Genomic DNA, 23,323 nt, shown 5'->3' with positions numbered 1-23,323 from the left:
GTATTCATTAGGGCACACAGTAGCAAAACGTTTTGCCACAGAAAACAGAAACAAGTTTCTCATTGGACAAGTTCAGGTAGTGCCTCTCTGTTTGAGAATGTTTTCTTCCGTTTGGTGCTGAATGAATAGGACCCTGGTCTGACTGTAGCGCCTCCTGCTGCACGCAGACTGGTGCCATTTCCCCCTGTCTGTCTCCTCACTGGAAGCAGCAACACATCTCTCTGCTCCTCTCCTCAGAGAACAGCCATATGTTCATTACCCACACAAATGAAAGCTCATAATGTCATTACTTATGCTAATTATAGAGCTATAAACTGGGAGGTATGACAGGGCCCAGGATGTCATTTGAAGACATTGACTTGTTTCCCTTTAAATCAAGTTTCCTGGAATTCTAAGGAAATGGTGGAGAATTGACGGTAAAAGAGCAGGTTATTGAAATAAATGGTAGTGATATTAGAAAATGAATGAGTTGTTCTCTCACTAGAGTGATGCGCAACATTGGACAAAGGTTTTCTTAATATTTGTTTAATCACATTTCAAGCTAAGTAGACAGGCTCTCATAATTGCGTAAAAGGAATCGGTACACAATGAATAAAAAGGAAATGTTATAGCCTACGTCTAATAAGACATGCCCACATTGCTTGACAATGGTTTGTTTCAAGATGGGTAAATGTATAAGCATTGCCTTTGGAGGATCCCATGTTGGACACAAGCTGTTATTTAGCACAACAATACTATTTTTTTCTTCCGCATTAGCGGGAAGCAGCATGTTTCCTTAAGAGTAAGTGGAGCTAGGTTGTGTTGGCAGAGGGAAGCCAGAGAAATAGAAGAAAGGAACTGTGCTGTAAGTTCAGAGATGGCACTGGGGGACGCATGTTAAAGAAACATCAAAGGCTGCTCAGCAGGACCAAAAGATGTGTCTGAAGCAGGATAGATTAGAGGCCGTTATCAGCTGTTTGTTCCACAGCTCCTGACACAGATGAATCAAACCCAGCGGGACCACTGCGACTTGGGATTAAACAATTCATAATGTTGGTATCAGTGACCGCGCCGCTCTCTAGTTGTTCACTGCTGTGTAGGGCTACAGCGGAAACCTCAGGGTATAGATACTCTGGTATTTACCGAAACCTAAGTCCAGAATTTTCAATCCGCTCAATTTACCACAAACTCCCAAAATGTTGTTGTTCTCTTAGGTTGATTCTGCTACCGTTAGAAATGTAAATGCAGCTTCAAAGTAACCCATGAGTTGTTTAGTTTTGAATATGCTTGTAAAATGTTCCTTGTTTTTGTTCCAGAGATGGGGTTCCACCATACAAATACCGCAAACAGCATCGACGAGAGATGCACGAAAGTGCCAAAGCAAATGGGCGAGTGCCACTACCTCATATCCCTGTAAGTTAACCTTGGTGTAGCTACACACACACACCTACACAAACAAGCGCGCACACACACCCCTACACATACAAGCACATACACATACCTGTAATAACCCCACTCGCTCATCAAAGACGGGTTACAAGGCTGTAATCTGGTATTATAGAAACCTTTCTCAAATGTTCCCATCTCTCCACCTTCCTGCATTTTTAAGATGCCTGACTCCATCTCTCTCTGGGCCTGTGTAGGGTGTGTGAATAGCTCATGGAGAGGCGTGTGCTGTCTAAACTGTGCATGGTGCTCTCCTCAGCTGTCTGTGTTGAAGCCCAGCTGACAGCAGTGTTTCTCCTCTGTGGCAGTCCCGCCTCCCTGCATGCCTCTGCAGCGCCCTACAGGAGAACTCCCATCCTAATTGGGCCGCTGAGTCAAGAGTCCTGTTTAACAAGACTCTCTCCCTCACATTAGGATGCATGTACAGTGCCTTCGGAAAGTATTCAGACACCTTAACTTTTTCCACATTTTGTTACGTTAGACTTTTTCTAAAATGGATAAAACAAAAATGTTTCCTCATCAAGCTACACACAATACCCCATAATGACAAAGCGAAAACATATATATATATTTGTTCATATGTATTAAAAATCAAAAACGCCTTATTTAAGTAAGTATTCAGACCCTTTGCTATGAGACTCGAAATTTAGCTCAGGTGCATTCTGTTTCCATTGATCATCCTTGAGATGTTTCTACAACGTGATTATAGCCCACCTGTGGTAAATTCAATTAATTGGACATGATTTGGAAAGCACACACCTGTCTATATAAGGTCCCACAGTTGACAGTGCATGTCAGAGCAGAAACCAAGCCATGAGGTCGAAGGAATTGTCCGGGGAAGGGTACCAAAAAATTTCTGCAGCATTGAAGGTCCCCAAGAACACAGTGGCCTCCATCATTCTTAAATGGAAGAAGTTTGGAACCACCAACACTCTTCCTAGAGCTGGCCGCCCCCGGCCAAACTGAGCAATCGGGGGAGAAGAGCCTTGGTCAGGGAGGTGACCAAGAACCCGATGGTCACTCTGACAGAGCTCCAGAGTTCCTCTGTGGAGATAGGAGAATCTTCCAGAAGGACAACCATCTCTGCAGCACTCCACCAATCAGGCCTTTATGGTAGAGTGGCCAGACGGAAGCCACTCCTCAGTAAAAGGCACATTGACAGCCCACTTGGAGTTTGCCAAAAGGCACCTAAAGGACTCTGACACAAGATTCTCTGGTCTGATGAAACCAAGATTGAACTCTTTGGCCTGAATGGCAATCGTCACCTCGTCTGGAGGAAAGATCTGGAGGAAACCGGCAGGGACTGGGAGACTAGTCAGGATCGAAGGAAAGATGAACAGAGCAAAGTACAGAGAAATCCTTGATGAAAACCTGCTCGAGAGAGCTCAGGACCTCAGACTGGGGCGAAGGTTCGCCTTCCAACAGGACAACAACCCTAAGCACACAGCCAAGACAACGCAGGAGTGGCTTCGGGACAAGTCTCTTGAACCCGATCGAACATCTCTGGAGAGACCTGAAAATAGCTGTGCAGTGACACTCCTCATCCAACCTGACAGAGCTTGAGAGGATCTGGAGAGAAGAATGGGAGAAACTCCACAAATACAGGGGTGCCACGCTTGTAGCGTCATACCCAAGAAGACACAAGGCTGTAATCGCTACCAAAGGTGCTTCAACAAAGTACTGAGTAAAGGGTCTGAATACTTATGTAAATGTGATATTTCAGTTGTTTTTTTGTATACACTACCGGTGAAAAGTTTTAGAAAAGGTTTTTCTTTATTTTTACTATTTTCTACATAGTAGAATAATAGTGAAGAAATCAAAACTATGAAACAACACATATGGAACCATGTAGTAACCAAAAAAGTGTTAAACAAATCAAAATATATGTTATATTTGAGATTCTTCAAATAGCCACCCTTTGCCTTGATGACAGCTTTGCACACTCTTGGCATTCTCTCAACCAGCTTCATGAGGTAGTCACCTGGAATGCATTTCAATTAACAGGTGTGCCTTCTTAAAAGTTAATTTGTGGAATTTCTTTCCTTCTTAATGCGTTTGAGCCAATCAGTTGTGATGTGACAAGGTAGGGGGGTATACAGAAGATAACACTATTTGGTAAAAGACCAAGTCCATATTATGGCAAGAACAGCTCAAATAAGCGAAGAAAAAATCATTACTTTAAGACATGAAGGTCAGTCAATCCGGAAAATGTCAAGAACTTTGAAAGTTTCTTCAAGTGGTGTCGCAGAAACCATCAAGTGCTATGATGAAACTGGCTCTGATGAGGACCGCCAAAGGAATCGAAGACCCAGAGTTACCTCTGCTGCAGAGGATACGTTCATTAGAGTTACCAGCCTCAGAAATTGAAGCCCAAATAAATGCTTCACAGAGTTCAAGTAACAGACACATCTCAACATCAACTTTGCAGAGGAGACTGTGTGAATCAGGCCTTCATGGTCGAATTGCTGCAAAGAAATCACTACTAAAGGACACCAATAAGAAGAAGAGACTTGCGTGGGCCATGAAAAACGAGCAATGGACATTAGACCGGTGGAAATTTGTCCTTTGGTCTGGAGTCCAAATTTGAGATTTTTGGCTCCAACTGCCGTGTCTTTGTGAGACGCGGTGTGGGTGAACGGATGATCTCCGCATGTGTATTTCCCACCGTAAAGCATGGAGGAGGTGTTATGGTGTGGGGGTGCTTTGCTGGTGTCACTGTCTGTGATTTATTTAGAATTCAAGGCACGCTTAACCAGCTTGGCAACCACAGCATTCTGCAGCGATACGCCATCCTATCTGGTTTGGCCTTAGTGGGACTATCATTTGTTTTTCAACAGGACAATGACCCAACACACCTCCAGGCTGTGTAAGGGCTATTTTACCAAGAAGGAGAGTGATGGAGTGCTGCATCAGATGACCTAGCCTCCACAATCCCCCGACCTCAACTCAATTGAGATGGTTTGAGAGGAGTCGAACCACGGAGTGAAGGAAAAGCAGCCAACAAGTGCTCAGCATATGTGGGAACTCCTTCAATACTGTTGGAAAAGCATTCCAGGTGAAGCTGGTTGAGAGAATGCCAAGCGTGTGCAAAGGGTGGCTATTTGAAGAATCTCAAATATAAAATATATTTTGATTGTTTAACACTATTTTGGTTACTACATGATTCCATATGTGTTATTTCATAGTTTTGATGTCTTCACTATTATTCTACAATGTAGAAAATAGGAAAAATAAAGAAAACCTCTTGAATGAGTAGGTGTTCTAAAACCTTTGACCGGTAGTGTACATTTGGAAGAAATTCTAAACACCTGTTTTTGCTTTGTCATTATGGGGTATTGTGTGTAGATTGATGAGGGGGAAAAAACAATTTAATCAATTTTAGAATAAGCCTGTAACGTAACAAAATGTGCAGAAAGTCAAGGGGTCTGAATACTTTCTGAATACGCTGTATACAAAACATTAGAAACACCTGCTCTTTCCATGACAGACTGACCAGGTGAATCCAGGTGTAAGTTATCATCCCTTATTGATGTCACTTGTTAAATCCACTTCAATCAGTGTAGATGAAGGGGAGGAGAGGTTATGTTGATTGTGTGTTTGTGCCATCAGAGGGTGACTGGGCAAGACAAAATATTTAATTGCTTTTGAACAGGGTATGGTAATAGGTGCCAGGTGCACCGGTTTGTGTCAAGAACTGCAACACTGCTGGGTTTTTCACGCTCAACAGTTTCCTCTGTGTATCAAGAATGGTCCACCACCCAAAGGACATCCAGCCAACTTGACACAACTGTGGGAAGCATTGGCGTCAACATGGGCCAGCATCCCTGTGGAACTATTTGACACCTTGTAGTCCATGCCCTGACGAATTGAGGCTGTTCTGAGGGCAAAAGGGGGCGCAACTCAATATTAGGACAGTGATCCTAATGTTTTGTAGACTCAGTGTACAATCTTCACTAATAGAGGGTAATAGCCACAATAGTGTAGTAATTTCTACAGCCAGATCTTCTAAAGGCCATAAAGCTACTCAGGGCTTTTTGTATGTTAAGCTTTGCCTGTGTTGGGATAAATGAATATGAATCCAACTGAAACCGAATTCAAAGAAAAAATAGCAGTCAGAGCTGGAGAAATCTCCTGCTTTGTAATCAGCATGTACACATCCTGTGTGCTTTGGTGGGTCCCTGAGTAAAACGGCCCTATACAATATTTAGCCTATCCCCCAGAATGTACTTTAATCTCTCTTTGCTAGATTACTACAACAATGCACCTTACAGGCTTGAGTTGTGTTGGGAATACCAGCTAAGAGCTGAATATAGCCAGCATCTCGCTTTGATAAAAATGTACTTCACTCTGCTGCCTGTAATTCAACGAACATGCAATGATGGGGATTATTTTGAACGGACAATCACCTTTTAGTGATTAAGTCTGGTCTGTGGTGTACCAGTGAGTTTCCACTGTGTTTTTCCAGACGTGGCCTGTAGCTCAGATGCTGTCGGCCCCATGTAGTGGTGGGGCATGGTGTCACGCTGTGATGGTTCGATCTGGAGATTGATTTCGGTGTTTTTGTTTTAATGGCTATAAAAAAGTCTCTGACCAACAGAAAATTGTTTATGGCTGATATTTGACTGACTATCCTATACATTTTCTTCAACTTTGGATGTACCCTATGTTGAAACTTTTAATTGTTGAGATGAATGCCTGCGGCTTACAGCATACGTTATGCAGAGCAGCCTACATCAGACTATTCAAAGTCTTAAACCATGTCAAACCAGACCTTGTAGATACTACAGTAGCTACTAGGGCAATAGTCTTCTTGACTTTGGTTTGAGGTTATTTTGGCACCTTCATTTCCATTACAGGTCCCCTGATAGCTTTTCCCTGATAAACTATAGACTTGTTTGATCAGTCTTTTCTCCTCTTCTATACCACTTTCTCCCTTCTGTTCTATCATCAGAAGTGAACAGCATAGTGACCACTGGTTTTACCTTGAGGAGAAAACGTCAACAATGTTATCAACTAATGACTACTGGTACAATTGAAATTAACTGGAAATGATTTGTTTCCCTCTGTAGCGCACAAACCGGATACCAAAGGACATTCACGTGGAGCCGGAGAAGTTTGCGGCGGATCTGATCAGCAGGCTGGAGGGGGTGCTGAGGGAGAGGGAGGCCCAGGAGAAACTGGAGGAGCGGCTGAAGAGAGTCAGATTGGTACGTTGTTGTCCACAGAAATACCACCCTGCTGTATGTATGATCCCTCTCCCTGGTGGGGCACTATGCTACTCTATATGTCCCCACCATCCTCTTAACAACCACTTACCATGTTCTCTATAGCTGGTCACTGTTTGTCTGTATATCAGAAGGTACACTGTATTATCCATTGTTTGAGTAATGAGGGAAAGGATTGATTCATTAAAAGGGAAACAGACATTATGCCATTATGAATCATTTATAGAAGTCTAGCTCTGGCCTATCAGGGATCCATCCCACTGTATCCTGGATCCCTTTGTCTCTGGCATCAGATGGAACACCTGCAGACAGCCTGAGCCACTTGTGAGCCTGGCGCACTGTAATGACTTTGTTTGAAGTCAGTTGGAGCGTGAAGAAATGCCTGCGCTCACCGCAAATGGAATCTCTTTCAGTACACAGAGCCAGGTCTTAAGTCTCAAGGCAGATATTTTATGTAGTTTGGCCCCTCCGTAAGAGGAACCACCATCATGGAACGGTAGGTTTCTCTTTAGTAAGGCAAGCAGGAGAGTGACAAATAGTGACTCTATTAACTGATATTCTTACCTTAATCAAATATAAGATAGTTCCCCCCCCCCAATTCCTCTCCTCTCTTACCTGGTTTTCATCCACAGACTTACACCCTGATCTCACAGAATGTGGCCTCAATCCAATGTTGAATGGTTGAGAGGTCACATAGGCATACTCCCTCAGTAGTGTCTGAAAGGAACGAGTCAATATTGCAGGATAGCCTGTGGTATAATGGTGCTGTTGACTGATGAAATCATTTGTCTTCTTCATCTCTCCTCTAAATAATACAGAACCTTTAGGATCAATGCATTGGTGCCACTGAGAGATAAATAACTTAATAGGCATTTTTCTCTTTACTTTTCAAAGCTCTGAATATTGGCCCACATAATGTATAATTTACATGTTCAATGGCAGCAGTACGTTCCAATTCCCTGAGGTGAGAGTGAGTGAGAGAGACGAAGTACATCACATTCATTAGTAGATGCCTTTCAGCAGGATGGGCTCAGCAGGTCTGGATCTGGCCTCATTTTGAACAGGGTAACAGAGTGCAGAGCAATGGCCTGCACAGCTGGTCTGAGCCAGAGACCGAGAGCCAGGCCAATATCTGCACACGCCAGCCAGACCCTCATCAGAAAGTCCTTAGCTCCCGCCCAGGAATCCGTTACCTGGAGTGAGCATCAAAGCCTCCACCACATAAATTGCCCACTGTGATTTGCCAATGATTCCCATGTTGAAATGCCATCAAAGGTGTGTGGGAAGGGTGAGGTGGTGAGGAGCCAATGGGGGCTGATGTCATTTAGTTAGAGGAATGGACGACTGGGTCCACACATCCTTAGCCATTCAGTTAGTTGCAGAGACGGAGACAGACCTGGTGAAATAATGGCACAATGGTATGCACAGTTGCTCCATGTCATACAGTTAGTTGCTGTGGCTGACTGCAACTTTGTCTAGGAACTAGAACATAGCAGGATTGTAGCTTGAAATATATAGAGCTATTTAATTGTAGTAAAAATCAAAGGTCTATTGAGAGCTAAGGTTATGCTGGCTGACTGATGTAGAGAGAAATAGCTTTACACCACAGAGGAAGAACATTCCCTCTAGCAGAGCAGTGATAATGCCGCGGCATGTGTTAACACATGGTTTTGTGGAATTGTGCCATCTGCTGGTATGACTGATTGGAACAAATAGCCTTTGCCTTTTGAAATGACTTTAACAGTTGTTCTTTCGCAATGTGGTGAGTTGGGACCCCCTTTCTTTCTTTGGGAAATGACCAGACACTAAAGCTCATACATGTGGGTTGTAATTGAGATTTGTCTCAATGTACAGCACAAATTAATGTGTGGGATATATTTGTATATTATATAATGATGTGATATGTCAACTTGAAGTATTGCTGTTGAGTAGAGTAGCAACCATTTTCAGTATATTTAATGATCATTTATTTTTCTTTCTGAAAGGAGGAAGAGGGTGATGATGCAGACATCTCCACAGCCACCTCGTTCTCCAGTCACAGACTGCCCCCTGGTGCCCACCCACAGCACTACAACAACCCCCGCTACTCTGACATCGGCTACAACGGCCTGGTGCTGCGACCTGATGCCCACGAGGAGAACCCCGAGAGCATCCTGGATGACCACGTCCAGCGAGTCATGAAGACCCCCGGCTGCCAGTCCCCGGGCACCGGCCGCCACTCCCCCAAATCCCGCTCACCCGACGGCTTCCCTGCAGGTGGCAAGGTGCCCGGACCTGGGATGCCACTGCCCACAGGCCCGGGCAAACACCCAGCTCGGCTGGGGCCCAAGGGGGAGGCTGCCAGCCACCAATACCACCACAAACACGTGCACCACATCCACCACCCTGCCGGAGGGAAGCCCAAAGAGCAGGTGGAGGCTGAGGCGACCATCAGGGTCAATGGTAACTTCCCCTGGGGGATGGAGCAGCACCACTACGGGTCCAAGTCTCGCAACTATGCTGACGGCATGGGCCCCAGCCCGATGGACCCTATGGGATACAGGTATGCACAACAACACACAGCCTCTTCATGTCTCTTTGAATTTAGTTTTTCGTTCTTCCATTTAAAAAAATGTCTCAGATCTTTTTTGTTTTACTTGCCATTAACGTAGTTGTCCTTTTTTCATTCAATTCCTGTAGTAGCAAAGGTAGCACGCTATCGAAGAGGCCGTTTAAGAAGGGTGAGGAGGTGCGAACCATTGAGGTGCCCGTGCCTCCAGAGGACGTAGAGAGGAACCAGAAGATCCTCCAGTGGATGATGGAGGGAGAGGCAGTCCGCAACAAGAAGAGCCCCTATGGGTGAGTTACAGCTTATGGGTGACCGCTAGCCGTCTTTCCCACTTAAGGAATCAGTAACGTACGACCACAGAGATGCAAGTCAATTTAATTAACTCTGATCCGTATTATGGTGGTTTGTGTACATTTGGGTCAAACAATGACAATGATTTTGTCTCTGTCTCTCAGGAGCACCACAGGGTCCAAGAAGACCCTGTCGAGCCACGAGGTGTCGCGGCCCAGCTCTGTGGAGCGTCCTGGGGCAGTGCATCCTTGGGTCAGCGCCCAGCTGCGGAACAATGTGCAGCCCTCGCACCCCTTCATCCAGGACCCCACCATGCCCCCCAACCCAGCCCCCAACCCACTCACTCAGCTGGAGGAGGCTAGGAGGAGACTGGAGGAGGAGAAGAAGAAGACTGGGACCTTACAGACCAAGCAGAGGTGAGTCGGCTTTACCTGGGGAGGAAGGGAGATGTCTCTGTCAAAGCATGGTTCTTCATGTTATGTCTATCCATCCATTGTATTGTTATAGTGATAGTGGCAGCCATGTGACTGAATCACCAAACTCATCCTTTTGATACTACAGGAAAAAACAATAACGTTGTTATCGAAAAGTAATGTTGGTGCTAAAACAGCAAATGTTGGGGTGAGCTGAAGCATGACAGGGTCTCAGAAGACTTCTAAAGAATTAAACATTCGTAACTTTTGTAAACTTTTCTCATTGATCAAACCCCCTTTTTAGTAGCATGATGCACTGAACTTTGCTTCTTCACTGAGCTTCTTCATTGCACATCTGTGCATGATCACTGGTGTGTGTATCCTGGTTGGTATGGCCCTGTGGCCGGTCAGTGTCTAACTCCCAGGGTTGTTGGGTCCTTCAGGTATGTGATGGAAGTGATCCAGCGGGGGCGTGCTGCCGCCAGGCCCGCCCTGTTCCCACCGCTCAGCGTGGTGCCTGCCGTCTCCGACACGGAGCTCTCCGAGTCCGAGTACGTCCAGTCTGGTTTACCCCAGTAGCCCTTAACACCCACCCCACCTCGGCCCCCATCCCAACCCCCATCCCATTGGTCACAGCAGCACCCCACCTCACCACCACCTCCCATGTCTATCACCAGCAGCATCCAGACCCGACTGCTCTGTACCTGTATCTGCACAGCCAAACAGAGGCCTAGACTCCATAGAGATTAGTAGAGGCATATACTGTATGTCTGCCTTCTATGAGTAATCAATAATGTTTGATTACTGGCACTAATACTTGTATCCCCATAATCTAGTAGTAGTTTCCTGTACAATAGCATCTGTGTGTAGTTTAGTTTTTTGAAATGAAAATTCATATTTGATCTGATTTGCTTGTGTATGGCTGGGGATTAGAATAATCAGTCTCACCTCGTCAGCCATTTCTTAGAGTCAGACAGTAATCCATAGCTGCAGGGTGAGGGCTAAGACAGTGGATGACAGTGAGAATGATCATACCTCTAGCTTCACACTGGTAAGCAGAGGGGATGAGTAATTAGAATGATATTAAGTGGAGGGAGATGGGAAAGATGGAACTGGAGGACGGGGGGGAGGTGGCAGGAGGCAGCAGCTAGGGAGAGGTGTACTGTAAGCTGCGTGGGGCGAGAACAGAGAGCAGAGCTTTGATGTTCTCTGTGTGAAGCTGCAGTCTGTTTGATGTCCTGTGGCTTCTTCCTCAGATGGACAGTTTAAAGATGTAGGGGGACAGGATAGCTGCAGTAAGGACCAGATGAAAGCCTGGCTATCCTGGCAAAGCCCCTGGGCCTCTACCACACCATCCTATCACTGGGCCTATACCACCCCACACCATCAAACCCAACATCAGGCCCGGGGGCATGCAGTTGGAAAACGACTTACTGTAGTAACCTTCTCCCTGCTGGTAGCATTTGGGCATAACACCTCTTCCTCACAATCCCATGTAGACTGAGCATTTCCTTGCTGGAACAACATTACCTCCATGAACTCTGATTGATAAATTAATACTTTCTCTGGACAAGCTTCTTTGGGCAATATTACCTATACCTGAAGTGCTCAATTTGATAGCATTTTAGAGGAAACCCAATGCTGTGAAGTCACACATTACAAGTGGCTCATGAAGTATTCAAATCATGAAACTGATTCTTTGAATTTGTGTGTCAAACATATTTAGCCTTTATAGGTTATCTCCTTTTTGGCGGACCTCTGGAAATCAAACTAAGGCCCCCATTAGGGGTCCCACGGCCCCCTGGTTGATTTATGCTTAGCCACCTAAACAGTCATTCGCTGCATTGCAACTCTGGTGGCAACAACCAACATGTAGAAGTTGTAAAGAAGGAGTATAAGTGACTTGATCTGATTTTCTTACATCAGATTCTGACTGAGAGGAAATTATACCTCTGGATGTCTGAATTGTCTTTCCCACTCTTACTCTGTCAAATGATCAGAGCTTGCAGTTGGAGTTCTGCTGAGATATTTGAAACATCTCATGCAAAAGATGAAAGGAAGCCTTGACTTGACCCATTTAATGAGCTTCTTGCTTGTTTGCAGACATAAAGCGACGAAGAAGCCTGCGTGTGAGAACATAACAGTGGCCTACTACTTCTGTGGGGAGCCCATCCCGTACAGGACGTCGGTCAAAGGTCGCATGGTCATGCTGGGCCAGTTTAAAGAGCTGCTGACTAAGAAAGGAAGCTACAGGTGAGGTCACTACTCTACTTGGTGAGGCACAGGAAAGTAGATTTACAGGATGATGTTATGAAACGTTTTAGTCTATTAAACTCTGAAGTCCTTGAAATTGAATATCACGTTTTTGTTGTGTTTATGGTAATGTGTAAAATGATGAACCACATTCCAAAGTAAATTTTTCGTATTATGTAAATGTGGTGCATAATAAATCAAGCTTTTTCAATGGACTTGAACTAACCACCAACTGTTCTCTATCCAACCGACTCTAGGTATTATTTCAAGAAGGTAAGCGATGAGTTTGACTGTGGGGTGGTGTTCGAAGAGGTACGCGAAGATGATGCAATCCTGCCCATCTTTGAGGAGAAGATCATTGGGAAAGTGGAAAAGATTGATTGACGTGGAGAGGAAGGAGATGTTCACAAAGTCGGCCTGCGATGGAGCTATTGATGGATGAGCTGTTCGCCTGAGAGAGACCGAGAGAACGTGTTTGATTAGAGGGAAGATTGGCAGGGGAGAAAAGGTACGGAGTAAGTCGCTACAGGAGGGAACGGATGAAAGGAGGAGAAGACTGCATAGTGGACACTGTGGGAGACACTCATGACTCCAAGGCTTTCATATCTGCTCAGTGCCACTGCATTGTGCAGACAGAGTAGGAACGCATTGGACTAAAAAAGCAAAAACATTCTCTCCTTCAGTGTCTTTCTAACTGAGTGTAATGTAATGTAGCATTGTACAATTTGACTAGAAGAAAAATACTATGAATCTGCTTACTAAAGCAGCATATTATTTTTTATATGACGTATCAGAAGGTATCCTTTCTAATGTAACCAAGCTTGTCATTTTTATATGTGTTGGTACCAGATGTGTACAGATTGTCTGTTTAAAACATAACGATAAAGTTTTATATTATCTATTTAAATATTTTAAAAAGCGGACGTTTTAATCCTATTAAAGCAGTGGCACTGTTCCAGTTCGACGAGATCCAAGTGTTTTGATAGGGCTGTTTTTCAAGTATTGTAGGAACTATTATACAACCCCATGTTCTACCAAGTGCTTTTTACAGTAACACTCAACCTTGCCAGTCCTCTAAAGTTAAGTGGCATTGAGTTGTCATGCTGCACTTATCACTGTATTATGCGTTAGTATCAGTGGAGCAAAATGAAAGCCTTCTTGAGGATGCCCTTAACTGATTCCGCCTTTTGTGTTTTTCAGTTAGAAAAGGGACTCCCTAGCAGTAGCTCAATCTGTGTACTATGTACTGTACTCTGAGGTCTCTTAACTTGCCCCGTAGTGTACGTATGTATGCACATTAAATACATTATTATACCCATACCTGCAGACATCTGCCAATCCACTATGTTCAATACCTTTTCGATTTTGCTACAGTTATGTCTTTATTGTAGCAGATCAGTGCAGAAATAACATATTTGATCAGAGATAATCACAACCAGGTGAGTACATGCTACTGACGTTTCAAATTCACATTCTATTTACAGTCTAGAGCTTTTGTAGGCATTTAAGATCAGAGTCCATAGTAGAAGTCTCCTGAAGGTTCATACATGGGTGTCTGTGTAGAGAAAGGGTCTATATGCAGAAGTGTGTCACAAGTAACTACTGAGTTCAATAGAGCATTGATCATCTAATTGGTGTGTGCGTGCATGCATACAGAAAGGCTTCTGACCCCATGGTTTCACTCTGGCCACTGGACAATGAAAGGACATAATATATGTTTACCTAGTTAATGTATCACAAATATAGCTGAATAATGACTTGTAGCCTTTCATAGCTCAATAGAGCTAAATTTGGTGCCTGGTAGAAATTGTCTCTAGAAATAACTTTAGTATGAAATGATCTTCCTTTTGAATGGTCACAATACACCAAAGAGAACAGTAGAAGTGCGTTGTCCCCTTTTCTCTGTTTATTTACCCTCATTCACATGGGTACTCTTCTTGATTATTCTCCAAATCCTTGTGTTAAAGAGGAATTCTCTTGCACATAATGTTCTAGGGCAGGGCTCTCCAACTCTGTTTCTGGAGAGCTAGCCTCCTGTAGGTTTTCGCTCCAACCCCAGCTGTAACTAACCTGATTCAGCTCATCAACCAGCTAATTATTAGAATCAGGTGCGCTAGATTAGGGTTGGAGGGAAAACCATGCCGGACGGTAGCTGTCCAGGAACAGGGTTGGAGAGCCCTGTTCTAGGGAATTGTGCTGGGGACAGTGCAAGGTGAAATGTGCTAACCGTTGTGTTTGTGATTAGGATGGTAAGGACAAGTAGATACGGACCTTTTAATCAGAGTGCTGTTGTGCTGTATAAACACCACATATAAGAGGAAGATATCCTTTTCTGAGATGCTGTTTTTGTATTTATTTAGATGGATATTTTTTAAAGAATCTGTATAAAGTTAACAAATGTAGTGGAGAACCCTCTATTGCTCCTGTTAAAAGATTTGAATAACCATATTTTATGTTTTTATAACGAGAGGTATTTACTCCACGATCTTTGACAATATTGGTACTCAATCATCATCTGTCACACTACAATGTATAATTTGTCTCTCTGTTATAATTTACATTAGATGATTAGATGGTCACTGTCTGTATGTATTACCAATGGAGGGCAGTGATTCTTACTGTGAAAGCCCCGAAGTGAACGTCCCCCACTTATGATCAATGAAATGTATATAACAACGATCACAGAGTGCCTTTATTGTCGTCCTCATGACATCCGCTATGTGATTCTCAAGTATTACCAGGGCCTAGCTTTATGTTTGTATTTAGCGTCTTACAAAGGATGTTCTGTTCAAGTGTTTCCTATGTCACATCTCACTTTGGATACAACTTTTCTATGTAAATATGTACAAATGTACGTGTCATCAACCAGCAATTCAATACCCTGGACCTGCTTCTTTGTGCTGAGTTGTGCGGTTATCATTTAAAGGTACTTGAACAATAAATACATGTAATAAACCTGAACTTATGCATTACTTGTAGTCATTAAAATGTGTTAACTGTTTACTACTGATTTATAAACTATAAACTGACAACACTTTATGAAATATGTAAAAATTCCTATTTAAGTATACTTTACTATGTACAACTGACTAAGTATCCCTCTTTCCCTTTTTACACACAAAGTCGATGTAGCAATAAATGAAAAATCTGCAGTGTTTTAATGGCACAGCCTCAACTGAAGATGGCAGTCTTGACCTGCTGACAATGTGAGCAGTGCTTGAAGTGGGCTGGTTCTCACCTGTACGGTATCTGCACCTCAAGTGTTCTGCTTCTTGACTACCGGGAACCTCTTATAGAAAATTGGCTCTAAGATTTGACACCTAAATACCTAAAATTAGTACTGTAAAAAATTGCAGTCCACATCAAGCAGAGTGAGAGAAACAATTCCTAGTGTAAGGAGTAGATTCTCACACCTGGCTGAGATGACAGCAGCTACAGACAAATCCTTTGATTATATTGTTCTGGTGGTGAACTTTGGAGAGTGTGGTTGTTGTCTGAATAACTGTTCAGACTTCCAGATTGAGAGGATTAATTGGAACATTGCTACAGCATCACATTTTGAGAATCAGAATCAAACTCTTGATTGACTCTTGTTGTGGATTGTATTAGAACAGCTTTCCTTTTTCATGAGTTTGGATAGAGTTTGTAGTGTTTATCAAGTTTAATTACAAAGGAAGATGTTGCAGTTAAAAATCATTAAGAGTCTATTGACCGTGCGTCAATCTAAGTAACAACATAAAAAAATCCCCATCAAAATCCGTCAGTTTAAGCTGGAGATATCAGTTTGCGTGGGCTGCGTCTCAATCCACTGCATCTGCCTGTCTGCCTTCCGCATCTGCTGTGTTTGTCAGACCATGAGACATCACGAAAAACGTCTGTAGCGTCCGAACGGTTTGGCCGACAAACTATGACCCCCACAAGTGTCACGAGACTTGTCTGAAGGTAACCCATACAAATGAATGGAAGTATGGAGGTAGTTTTGTGCCCCAAAAATATGGGGTTAAATATGTTTTTTTAAATGTAAAATATTTCCTGAGCTTTCTTATATCTCCTAGATATAGGACAGACACAACTTTATTCCTTATGATTTATTTTGTATTGTATTTTTTGCCATTTATGATGGTGTCATTCAATGCGTTTCTATGGGCTATAGTATATTCTTTGGGGGGGATACCTTAAGGGGTCCTAAAATTGCAAATCAAATAGCTAAATGATCCATTGTATGACCATGTTAGCGTAGTACCCCAACGGCTTAGACTTTTAGAGGTTAAATTGGCCCATTACAAGCTACATCAGGAATAGCTGCATACACAGACACAAGTCAGATGTGAGTGATTACATTTAAAGCTGTTATAGATGTGTAATGAATTATAAAATTGATTGATTCACTTACGAATCAGACTTTGATGCAGACTTACGAAGGGATAATGTTGTGATAAGAGTCAGATTCAAGTATTTTTTAAGATGGTTTGTATGTGAATACATTTTATTAAGTTAAGATGGTTTGTGGAAATACTTGACATTTGTGTAAAGCGGAAGCAACGTTACACTTAAAACAAGTGTTCTCAGAAATGACAGGGTTTCTAAGATCAAAATTGATGATAAGAACATTTGTAGGACGTTCTCCATTAACCTTCAATGACACTCTCTTGAAGTCTCTTTGCCGTGTGGGTGATTATGCAACAAGCAATGACTCCATATAAAGAGCTCTTCATATATCTGCACATTAGCTACTGTTACTGCTCAGAAATAGCTTCCTTTGTCTTCCAATCCCTAGTTTGAGGCTTGTCCTAGTTCCAGACAAGTGTTAGAAACACTCCCACTAGCACACTGTGTTGGTTAATTGTGTTCTCGCTCACTTCTTTCAAATCCAATAACAGTACCCTGAGGCCCCTGCTGTTTCATCCCAACAGGCCCCCTGCTCATATTGACTTGTAATTCATTCTGGAACACAATGTTGGGCTCCGTTTAGAGAAGCAAGCAGCTTAATTGAAAAAGTAAGATCATTAGTGTGTTCTCCAGCAGTGTCTAAAACTAGCCAGACCAAATAAAAAGAAATAGGCCTTCATTAGTGAGTGCCACTGCTCCAAGATATATATAAATATATATCCAAGTTGTTTTTACTACAACTTTGCCCTCCACTCCCTTTTGCAATACAATCTAGCCACGAACGTCAAATCAAGGTTTTTCTTCTCACTTCTGATGGAGACGCTGTGTACTTCCTGTCTGACCTCTCTTCACACCATCCCTGTTGATGACTCTCTTTCTATGATGCTGTTATGTCCTTTTCCAGCATCCTCGGTTCAACATGTACTACAGTAAGTCTACTGCATTTTGTCAGACCACAGTGTTCTTCATTGTCTTGACACATGCACAAAAGTCTCTGAAACAGCAGGGTGCACCTGCTTAAAGCAAAAAGCATGAACATGCACTGACATGCACTTACTGTACCTAAAGAAAGGTCACACTGAAACGTTGGCTAGGCTAGTGACTTCATATACAGCTACAGTGCCTTGCAAAAGTATTCATCCCCCTTGGCGTTTTTCCTATTTTGTTGCATCACAACCTGTAATTTAAGTGGATTTTTATTTGGATTTCATGTAATGAACATACACAAAATAGTCCAAATTGGTGAAGTGAAATGAAAAAAATAACGTGTTTCAAAATAATCTACAAAAATAAATAATGGAAAATTGGTGCGTGCATATGTATTCACCCCCTTTGCTATGAAGCCCCTAAATTACCTTCAGAAGTCACATAATTAGCTAAATAAAGTCCACCTGTGTGCAATCTAAGTGTCACATGATCTGTCACATGATCTCAGTATATATATACCTGTTCTGAAAGGCCCCAGAGTCTGCAACACCACTAAGCAAGAGACACCACCAAGCAAGCGACACCATGAAGACCAAGGAGCTCTCCAAACAGGTCAGGGACAAAGTTGTGGAGAAGTACAGATCAGGGTTGGGTTATAAAAAATTATTCAAAACTTTGAACATCCCACGGAGCACCATTAAATCTGTTATTAAAAAATTGAAAGAATATGGCACCACAACAAACCTGCCAAGAGAGGGCCGCCCACCAAAACTCACGGACCAGGCAAGGAGGGCATTAATCAGAGAGGCAAGAAAGAGACCAAAGATAACCCTGAAGGAGCTGCAAAGTTCCACAGCGGAGATTGGAATATCTGTCCATAGGACCACTTTAAGCCGTACACTCCACAGAGCTGGGCTTTACGGAAGAGTGGCCAGAAAAAAGACATTGCTTAAAGAAAAAAATAAGCGAACACATTTGGTGTTCGCCAAAAGGCATGTGGGAGACTCCTCAAACATGGAAGAAGGTACTCTGGTCAGATGAGACTAAAATGTAGCTTTATGGCCATCAAGAAAAACACTATGTCTGGTGCAAACCCAACACCTCTCATCACCCCGAGAACACCATCCCCACAGTGAAGCATGGTGGTGGCAGCATCATGCTGCGGGGATGTTTTTCATCAGCAGGGACTGGGAAACTGGTCAGAATTGAAGGAATGATGGATGGCGCTAAATACAGGGAAATTCTTGAGGGAAATTTGTTTCAGTCTTCCAGAGATTTGAGCCTGGGACGGAGGTTCACCTTCCAGCAGGACAATGACCCTAATCATACTGCTAAAGCAACACTCAAGTGGTTTAAGGGGAAACATTTAAATGTCTTGGATGGTGGGGGGGTGGGGGGTGGGGGGATTGAATAGTTATGCATGCTCAAGTCTTCTGTTTTTTGTCTTATTTCTTGTTTGTTTCACAATAAATCAAATGATACAAACACCCCAAAAATCAATTTTAATTCCAGGTTTTAGGCAACAAAATAGGAAAAATGCCAAGGGGGTGCATACTTTCGCAAGTAAGTCATTGTACACATGACTTCAACAAGAAATGAATGTCAGCCTGTCAGGTCACTATTGTCCAATGTCCCAGGCTAGTGGAAGGTAAATGCCAGTCCAACCTCCTTTCATGCATTACCTTCCTTACAATACCACACTGCCTTACGTACTTTACAGGGTCATAGACCTATAAATGGAACATATCCTTTTGACACTTATCTCACCTGTAAAGGATGTACAGTTGAAGTCGGAAGTTTACATACACTTAGGTTGGAATCATTCAAACTCGTTTTTCAACCACTCCACAAATTACTTGTTAACAAATTATAGTTTTGGCAAGTCGGTTAGGACATCTACTTTGTGCATGACACAAATAATTTTTCAGCTTGGAAAATTCCAGAAAATTATGTCATGGCTTTAGAAGGTTCTGAAAGGCTAATTGACATCATTTGAGTCAATTGGAGGTGTACCTGAGGATGTATTTCAAGGCCTACCTTCAAACTCAGTGCCTCTTTACTTGACATCATGGGAAAATGAAAATAAATCAGCCGACTTCAGAAAAAACATTGTTGACCTCCACAAGTCTGGTTCATCCTTGGGAGCAATTTCCAAATGCCTGAAGGTACCACGTTCATCTGTACAAACAACAGCACGCAAGTATAAACACCATGGGACCACGCAGCCCTCATACCGCTCAGGAAGGAGACGTGTTCTGTCTCCTAGAGATGAACGTACTTTGGTGCGAAAAATGAAAATCAATCCCAGAACAACAGCAAAGGACCTTGTGAAGATGCTGGAGGAAACAGGTACAAAAGTATCTATATCCACAGTAAAACTAGTCCTATATCGACATAACCTGAAAGGACGCTCAGCAAGGAAGAAGCCACTGCTCCAAAACCGCCATAAAAAAGCCAGACTACGGTTTGCAACTGCACATGGGAACAAAGATCTTACTTTTTGGAGAAATGTCCTCTGGTCTGATGAAACAAAAATACAACTGTTTGGCCATAATGACAATCGTTATCTTTGGAGGAAAAAGGGGGTGCTTGCAAGCAGAAGAACACCATCCCAACCGTGAAGCACGGGGGTGGCAGCATCATGCTGTGGGGGTGCTTTGCTGCAGGAGGGACTGGTGCACTTCACAAAATAGATGGCATCATGAGGAAGGAAAATTACGTGGATATATTGAAGCAACATCTCAAGACATCAGTCAGGAAGTTAAAGCTTGGTCGCAAATGGGTCTTCCAAATGGACAATGACCCCAAGCATACTTCAAGTTCCAAAGTTGTGGCAAAATGTCTTAAGGACAACAACGTCAAGGTATTGGAGTGGCAATCACAAAGCCCTGACCTCAATCCTATAGAACATTTGTGGGCAGAACTGAAAAAGTGTGTGCGAGCAAGGAGGACTACAAACCTGACTCAGTTACACCAGCTCTGTCAGGAGGAATGGGCCAAAATTCACCCAACTTATTGTGGGAAGCTTGTGGAAGGCTACCTGAAACGTTTGGCCCAAGTTAAACAATTTAAAGGCAATGCTACCAAATACTAATTGAGTGTATGTAAACTTCTGACCCACTGGGAATGTGATGAAATAAATAAAAGCTGAAATAAAACATTCTCTCTACTATTATTCTGACATTTCCCATTCTTTAAATAATTGGTGATTCTAACTGACCTAAGACAGGGACTTTTTACTAGGATTAAATGTCAGGAGTAGTGAAAAACTGAGTTTAAATGTATTTGGCTAAGGTATATGTAAACTTCCGACTTCAACTGTATGTAACACCCAAGGAGGTAATGTTCTGACGGAGAAACCTGTATTGATTGGGAACAGTGTGTTAGAAACATAGAGAGAAAGATGTAGGGAGGGGAGGGAGGGATAATATGTTTCTATTGCATGGAGTCCTTGTATTGTTGGTGTCACACTCTGGTTCTAGGACTGTGTGTTAGAGCCAGGGTGTATCTCATTTGGTGGTGTTGGGGTTGGGTGAGTTTCATTTTGTTTGTGTTTAGTGGTGATTGGTCAATGACTCCCAATCGGAGGTAACGAGTGTCAGCTGTCGGCTCGTTATCTCTGATTGGGAGCCATATATATACTGTTGTGTTTCACGGTTTGTTTGTGGGTTTTTGTTCTATGTTCAGTCGATGTACTGAGGACGTTACGGATCGTGTTTTGTTTTGTCGTTATTTCAACATTAAAGTCATGTTCACTCCCAACGCTGCGCTTTGGTCGTATTTCATAGGCGATCGTGACAGTTGGCTAATTTATGCATGTTTTAAATTGCAGCACAGCAGTCCATAAATCCCACTGAACCTGAGAGCCTGAAATCCCCATGGTAAACAAATCTAAACACTCATATTTTATTTAATCACGATGCATCCTTTAAAAGTAAATGTCAATATGGCCTCCATCAAGATAGCATGGTGAAGATATACCTTGGTAAAGATATGCTTCCATTAAATCAATTATTGCTTTTCATTAGACTGTGTCAGGACTCCCATTCTACATTCACACTGTTATACAGTAGCTGTTGTTGTGTGTGGGGGTGTATCCATTGTTGAGAATCACTAAAGCACACATAAAGAGCAGCTGTGCACTTTGCTCCCACCCAACAGAAACAGTGTGCCTAATTAGACTCAATCAATTCATCATGCATGGTCCAGAGGAATGCACAGACAGCAGCACATACAGGATTTCCCTTGTGTAGAAAATGCACAATTACAGTACCTGTTGTTTATGACATATTCTGCTTAACGTGGGTGGGCAGCTAAACAGAACCCTGTAAATGATGTAGGTAGGATAATCATCATACAGAAGCTAGTCTTCCATGGATATGACAATAGAAAAGTGGGTAAAGGAATAAATAAATGTGTCAGGTTTTGTGCTGGTGGGAAAAACAGCATTGATGAAAGCACAATGTAAACAGGCAGACTGTGAGCCCACTTCCATTTGGTTACACCAGTCAATAACACAATGGATATGTCAAACGAATTGCAGCAAGCATCTTTTCTAACTAGGCCATAGTAACAGTAGGTTCATTTGAGCTATTTTCTGCTGTATCTTTTCCCACTACATGGGGTTGTGTTAATTGTTGTTAAAACGTCTTAATGTGACTCAGCTCAGCTCATTCATTTCCTACCCATTTCCGAGACTTGTAACATTAATTGTTGTATTTGCATGCCAAGGCAGAAGCTAGTCTTCCTGGGGTCCAGCAACATTAAGGCAGTTACAGTTGAAGTCGGAAGTTTACATACACCTTAGCCAAATACATTTAAAATCAGTTTTTCACAATTCCTGACATTTATTCCTAGTAAAAATTCCCTGTCTTAGGTCAGTTAGGATCACCACTTTATTTTAAGAATGTGAAATGTCAGAATAATAGTAGAGTGATTTATTTAAGCTTTTATTTCTTTCATCACATTCCCAGTGGGTCAGAAGTTTACATACCCTCAATTAGTATTTGGTTGCATTGCCTTTAAATAGTTTAACTTGGGTCATACGTTTCGGGTAGCCTTCCACAAGCTTCCCACAATAAGTTGGGTGAATTTTGGCCCATTCCTCCTGACAGAGCTGGTGTAACTGAGTCAGGTTTGTAGGCCTCCTTGCTCGCTCGCACACACTTTTTCAGTTCTGCCCACACATTTTCTATAGGATTGAGGTCAGGGCTTTGTGATGGCCACTCCAATACATTGACTTTGTTGTGCTTAAGACATTTTGCCACAACTTTGGAAATATGCTTGGGGTCATTGTCCATTTGGAAGACCCATTTGTGACCAAGCTTTAACTTCCTGACTGATGTCTTGAGATGTTGCTTCAATATATCCACATAATTTTCCTTCCTCATGATGCCATCTATTTTGTGAAGTGCACCAGTCCCTCCTGCAGCAAAGCACCCGCACAGCATGATGCTGCCACCCCCGTGCTTCACGGTTGGGATGGTGTTCTTCTGCTTGCAAGCATACCCCTTTTTCCTCCAAACATAACGATGGTCAGTATGGCCAAACAGTTCTATTTTTGTTTCATCAGACCAGAGGACATTTCTCCAAAAAATTAGATATTTTTCCCCATGTGCAGTTGCAAACCGTAGTCTGGCTTTTTTATGGCGCAGTGGCTTCTTCCTTGCTGAGCGTCCTTTCAGGTTATGTCGATATAGGACTTGTTTTACTGAGTTTGAAGGTAGGTCTTGAAATACATCCACAGGTACACCTCCAATTGACTCAAATGATGTAAATTAGCCTATCAGAACCTTCTAAAGCCATGACATCATTTTCTGGAATTTTCCAAGCTGTTTAAAGGCACAGTCAAC

At 42.7% G+C, this 23,323-nt stretch overlaps 1 protein-coding gene across 6 annotated transcripts in view; it reads left to right on the top strand.

Annotated features, from left to right (window-relative positions):
- LOC121550638 (axin-1) overlaps nt 1-15,116 on the top strand; it is a 42,137-nt gene extending 27,021 nt beyond the window's left edge. For 5 of the 6 annotated variants that reach the window (XM_041862973.2, XM_041862971.2, XM_041862969.2 and 2 more), the window contains 8 exons: nt 1,296-1,392; nt 6,495-6,632; nt 8,636-9,192; nt 9,330-9,488; nt 9,654-9,905; nt 10,346-10,453; nt 12,006-12,155; nt 12,413-15,116. In XM_041862973.2, the coding sequence (XP_041718907.1) occupies nt 1,296-1,392; nt 6,495-6,632; nt 8,636-9,192; nt 9,330-9,488; nt 9,654-9,905; nt 10,346-10,453; nt 12,006-12,155; nt 12,413-12,539 (1,588 nt within the window). In that variant the 3' untranslated portion in view covers nt 12,540-15,116. The remainder of the gene's footprint in view (nt 1-1,295; nt 1,393-6,494; nt 6,633-8,635; nt 9,193-9,329; nt 9,489-9,653; nt 9,906-10,345; nt 10,454-12,005; nt 12,156-12,412) is intronic. The other variant, XM_041862974.2, reaches the window with a different exon arrangement.
- Nucleotides 15,117-23,323: the final 8,207 nt, after the last annotated feature.

Source organism: Coregonus clupeaformis, chromosome 35, assembly GCF_020615455.1.
Source record: "Coregonus clupeaformis isolate EN_2021a chromosome 35, ASM2061545v1, whole genome shotgun sequence".
NCBI lineage: Eukaryota > Metazoa > Chordata > Actinopteri > Salmoniformes > Salmonidae > Coregonus > Coregonus clupeaformis.
This window is presented reverse-complemented; position numbering and strand designations above follow the sequence as displayed.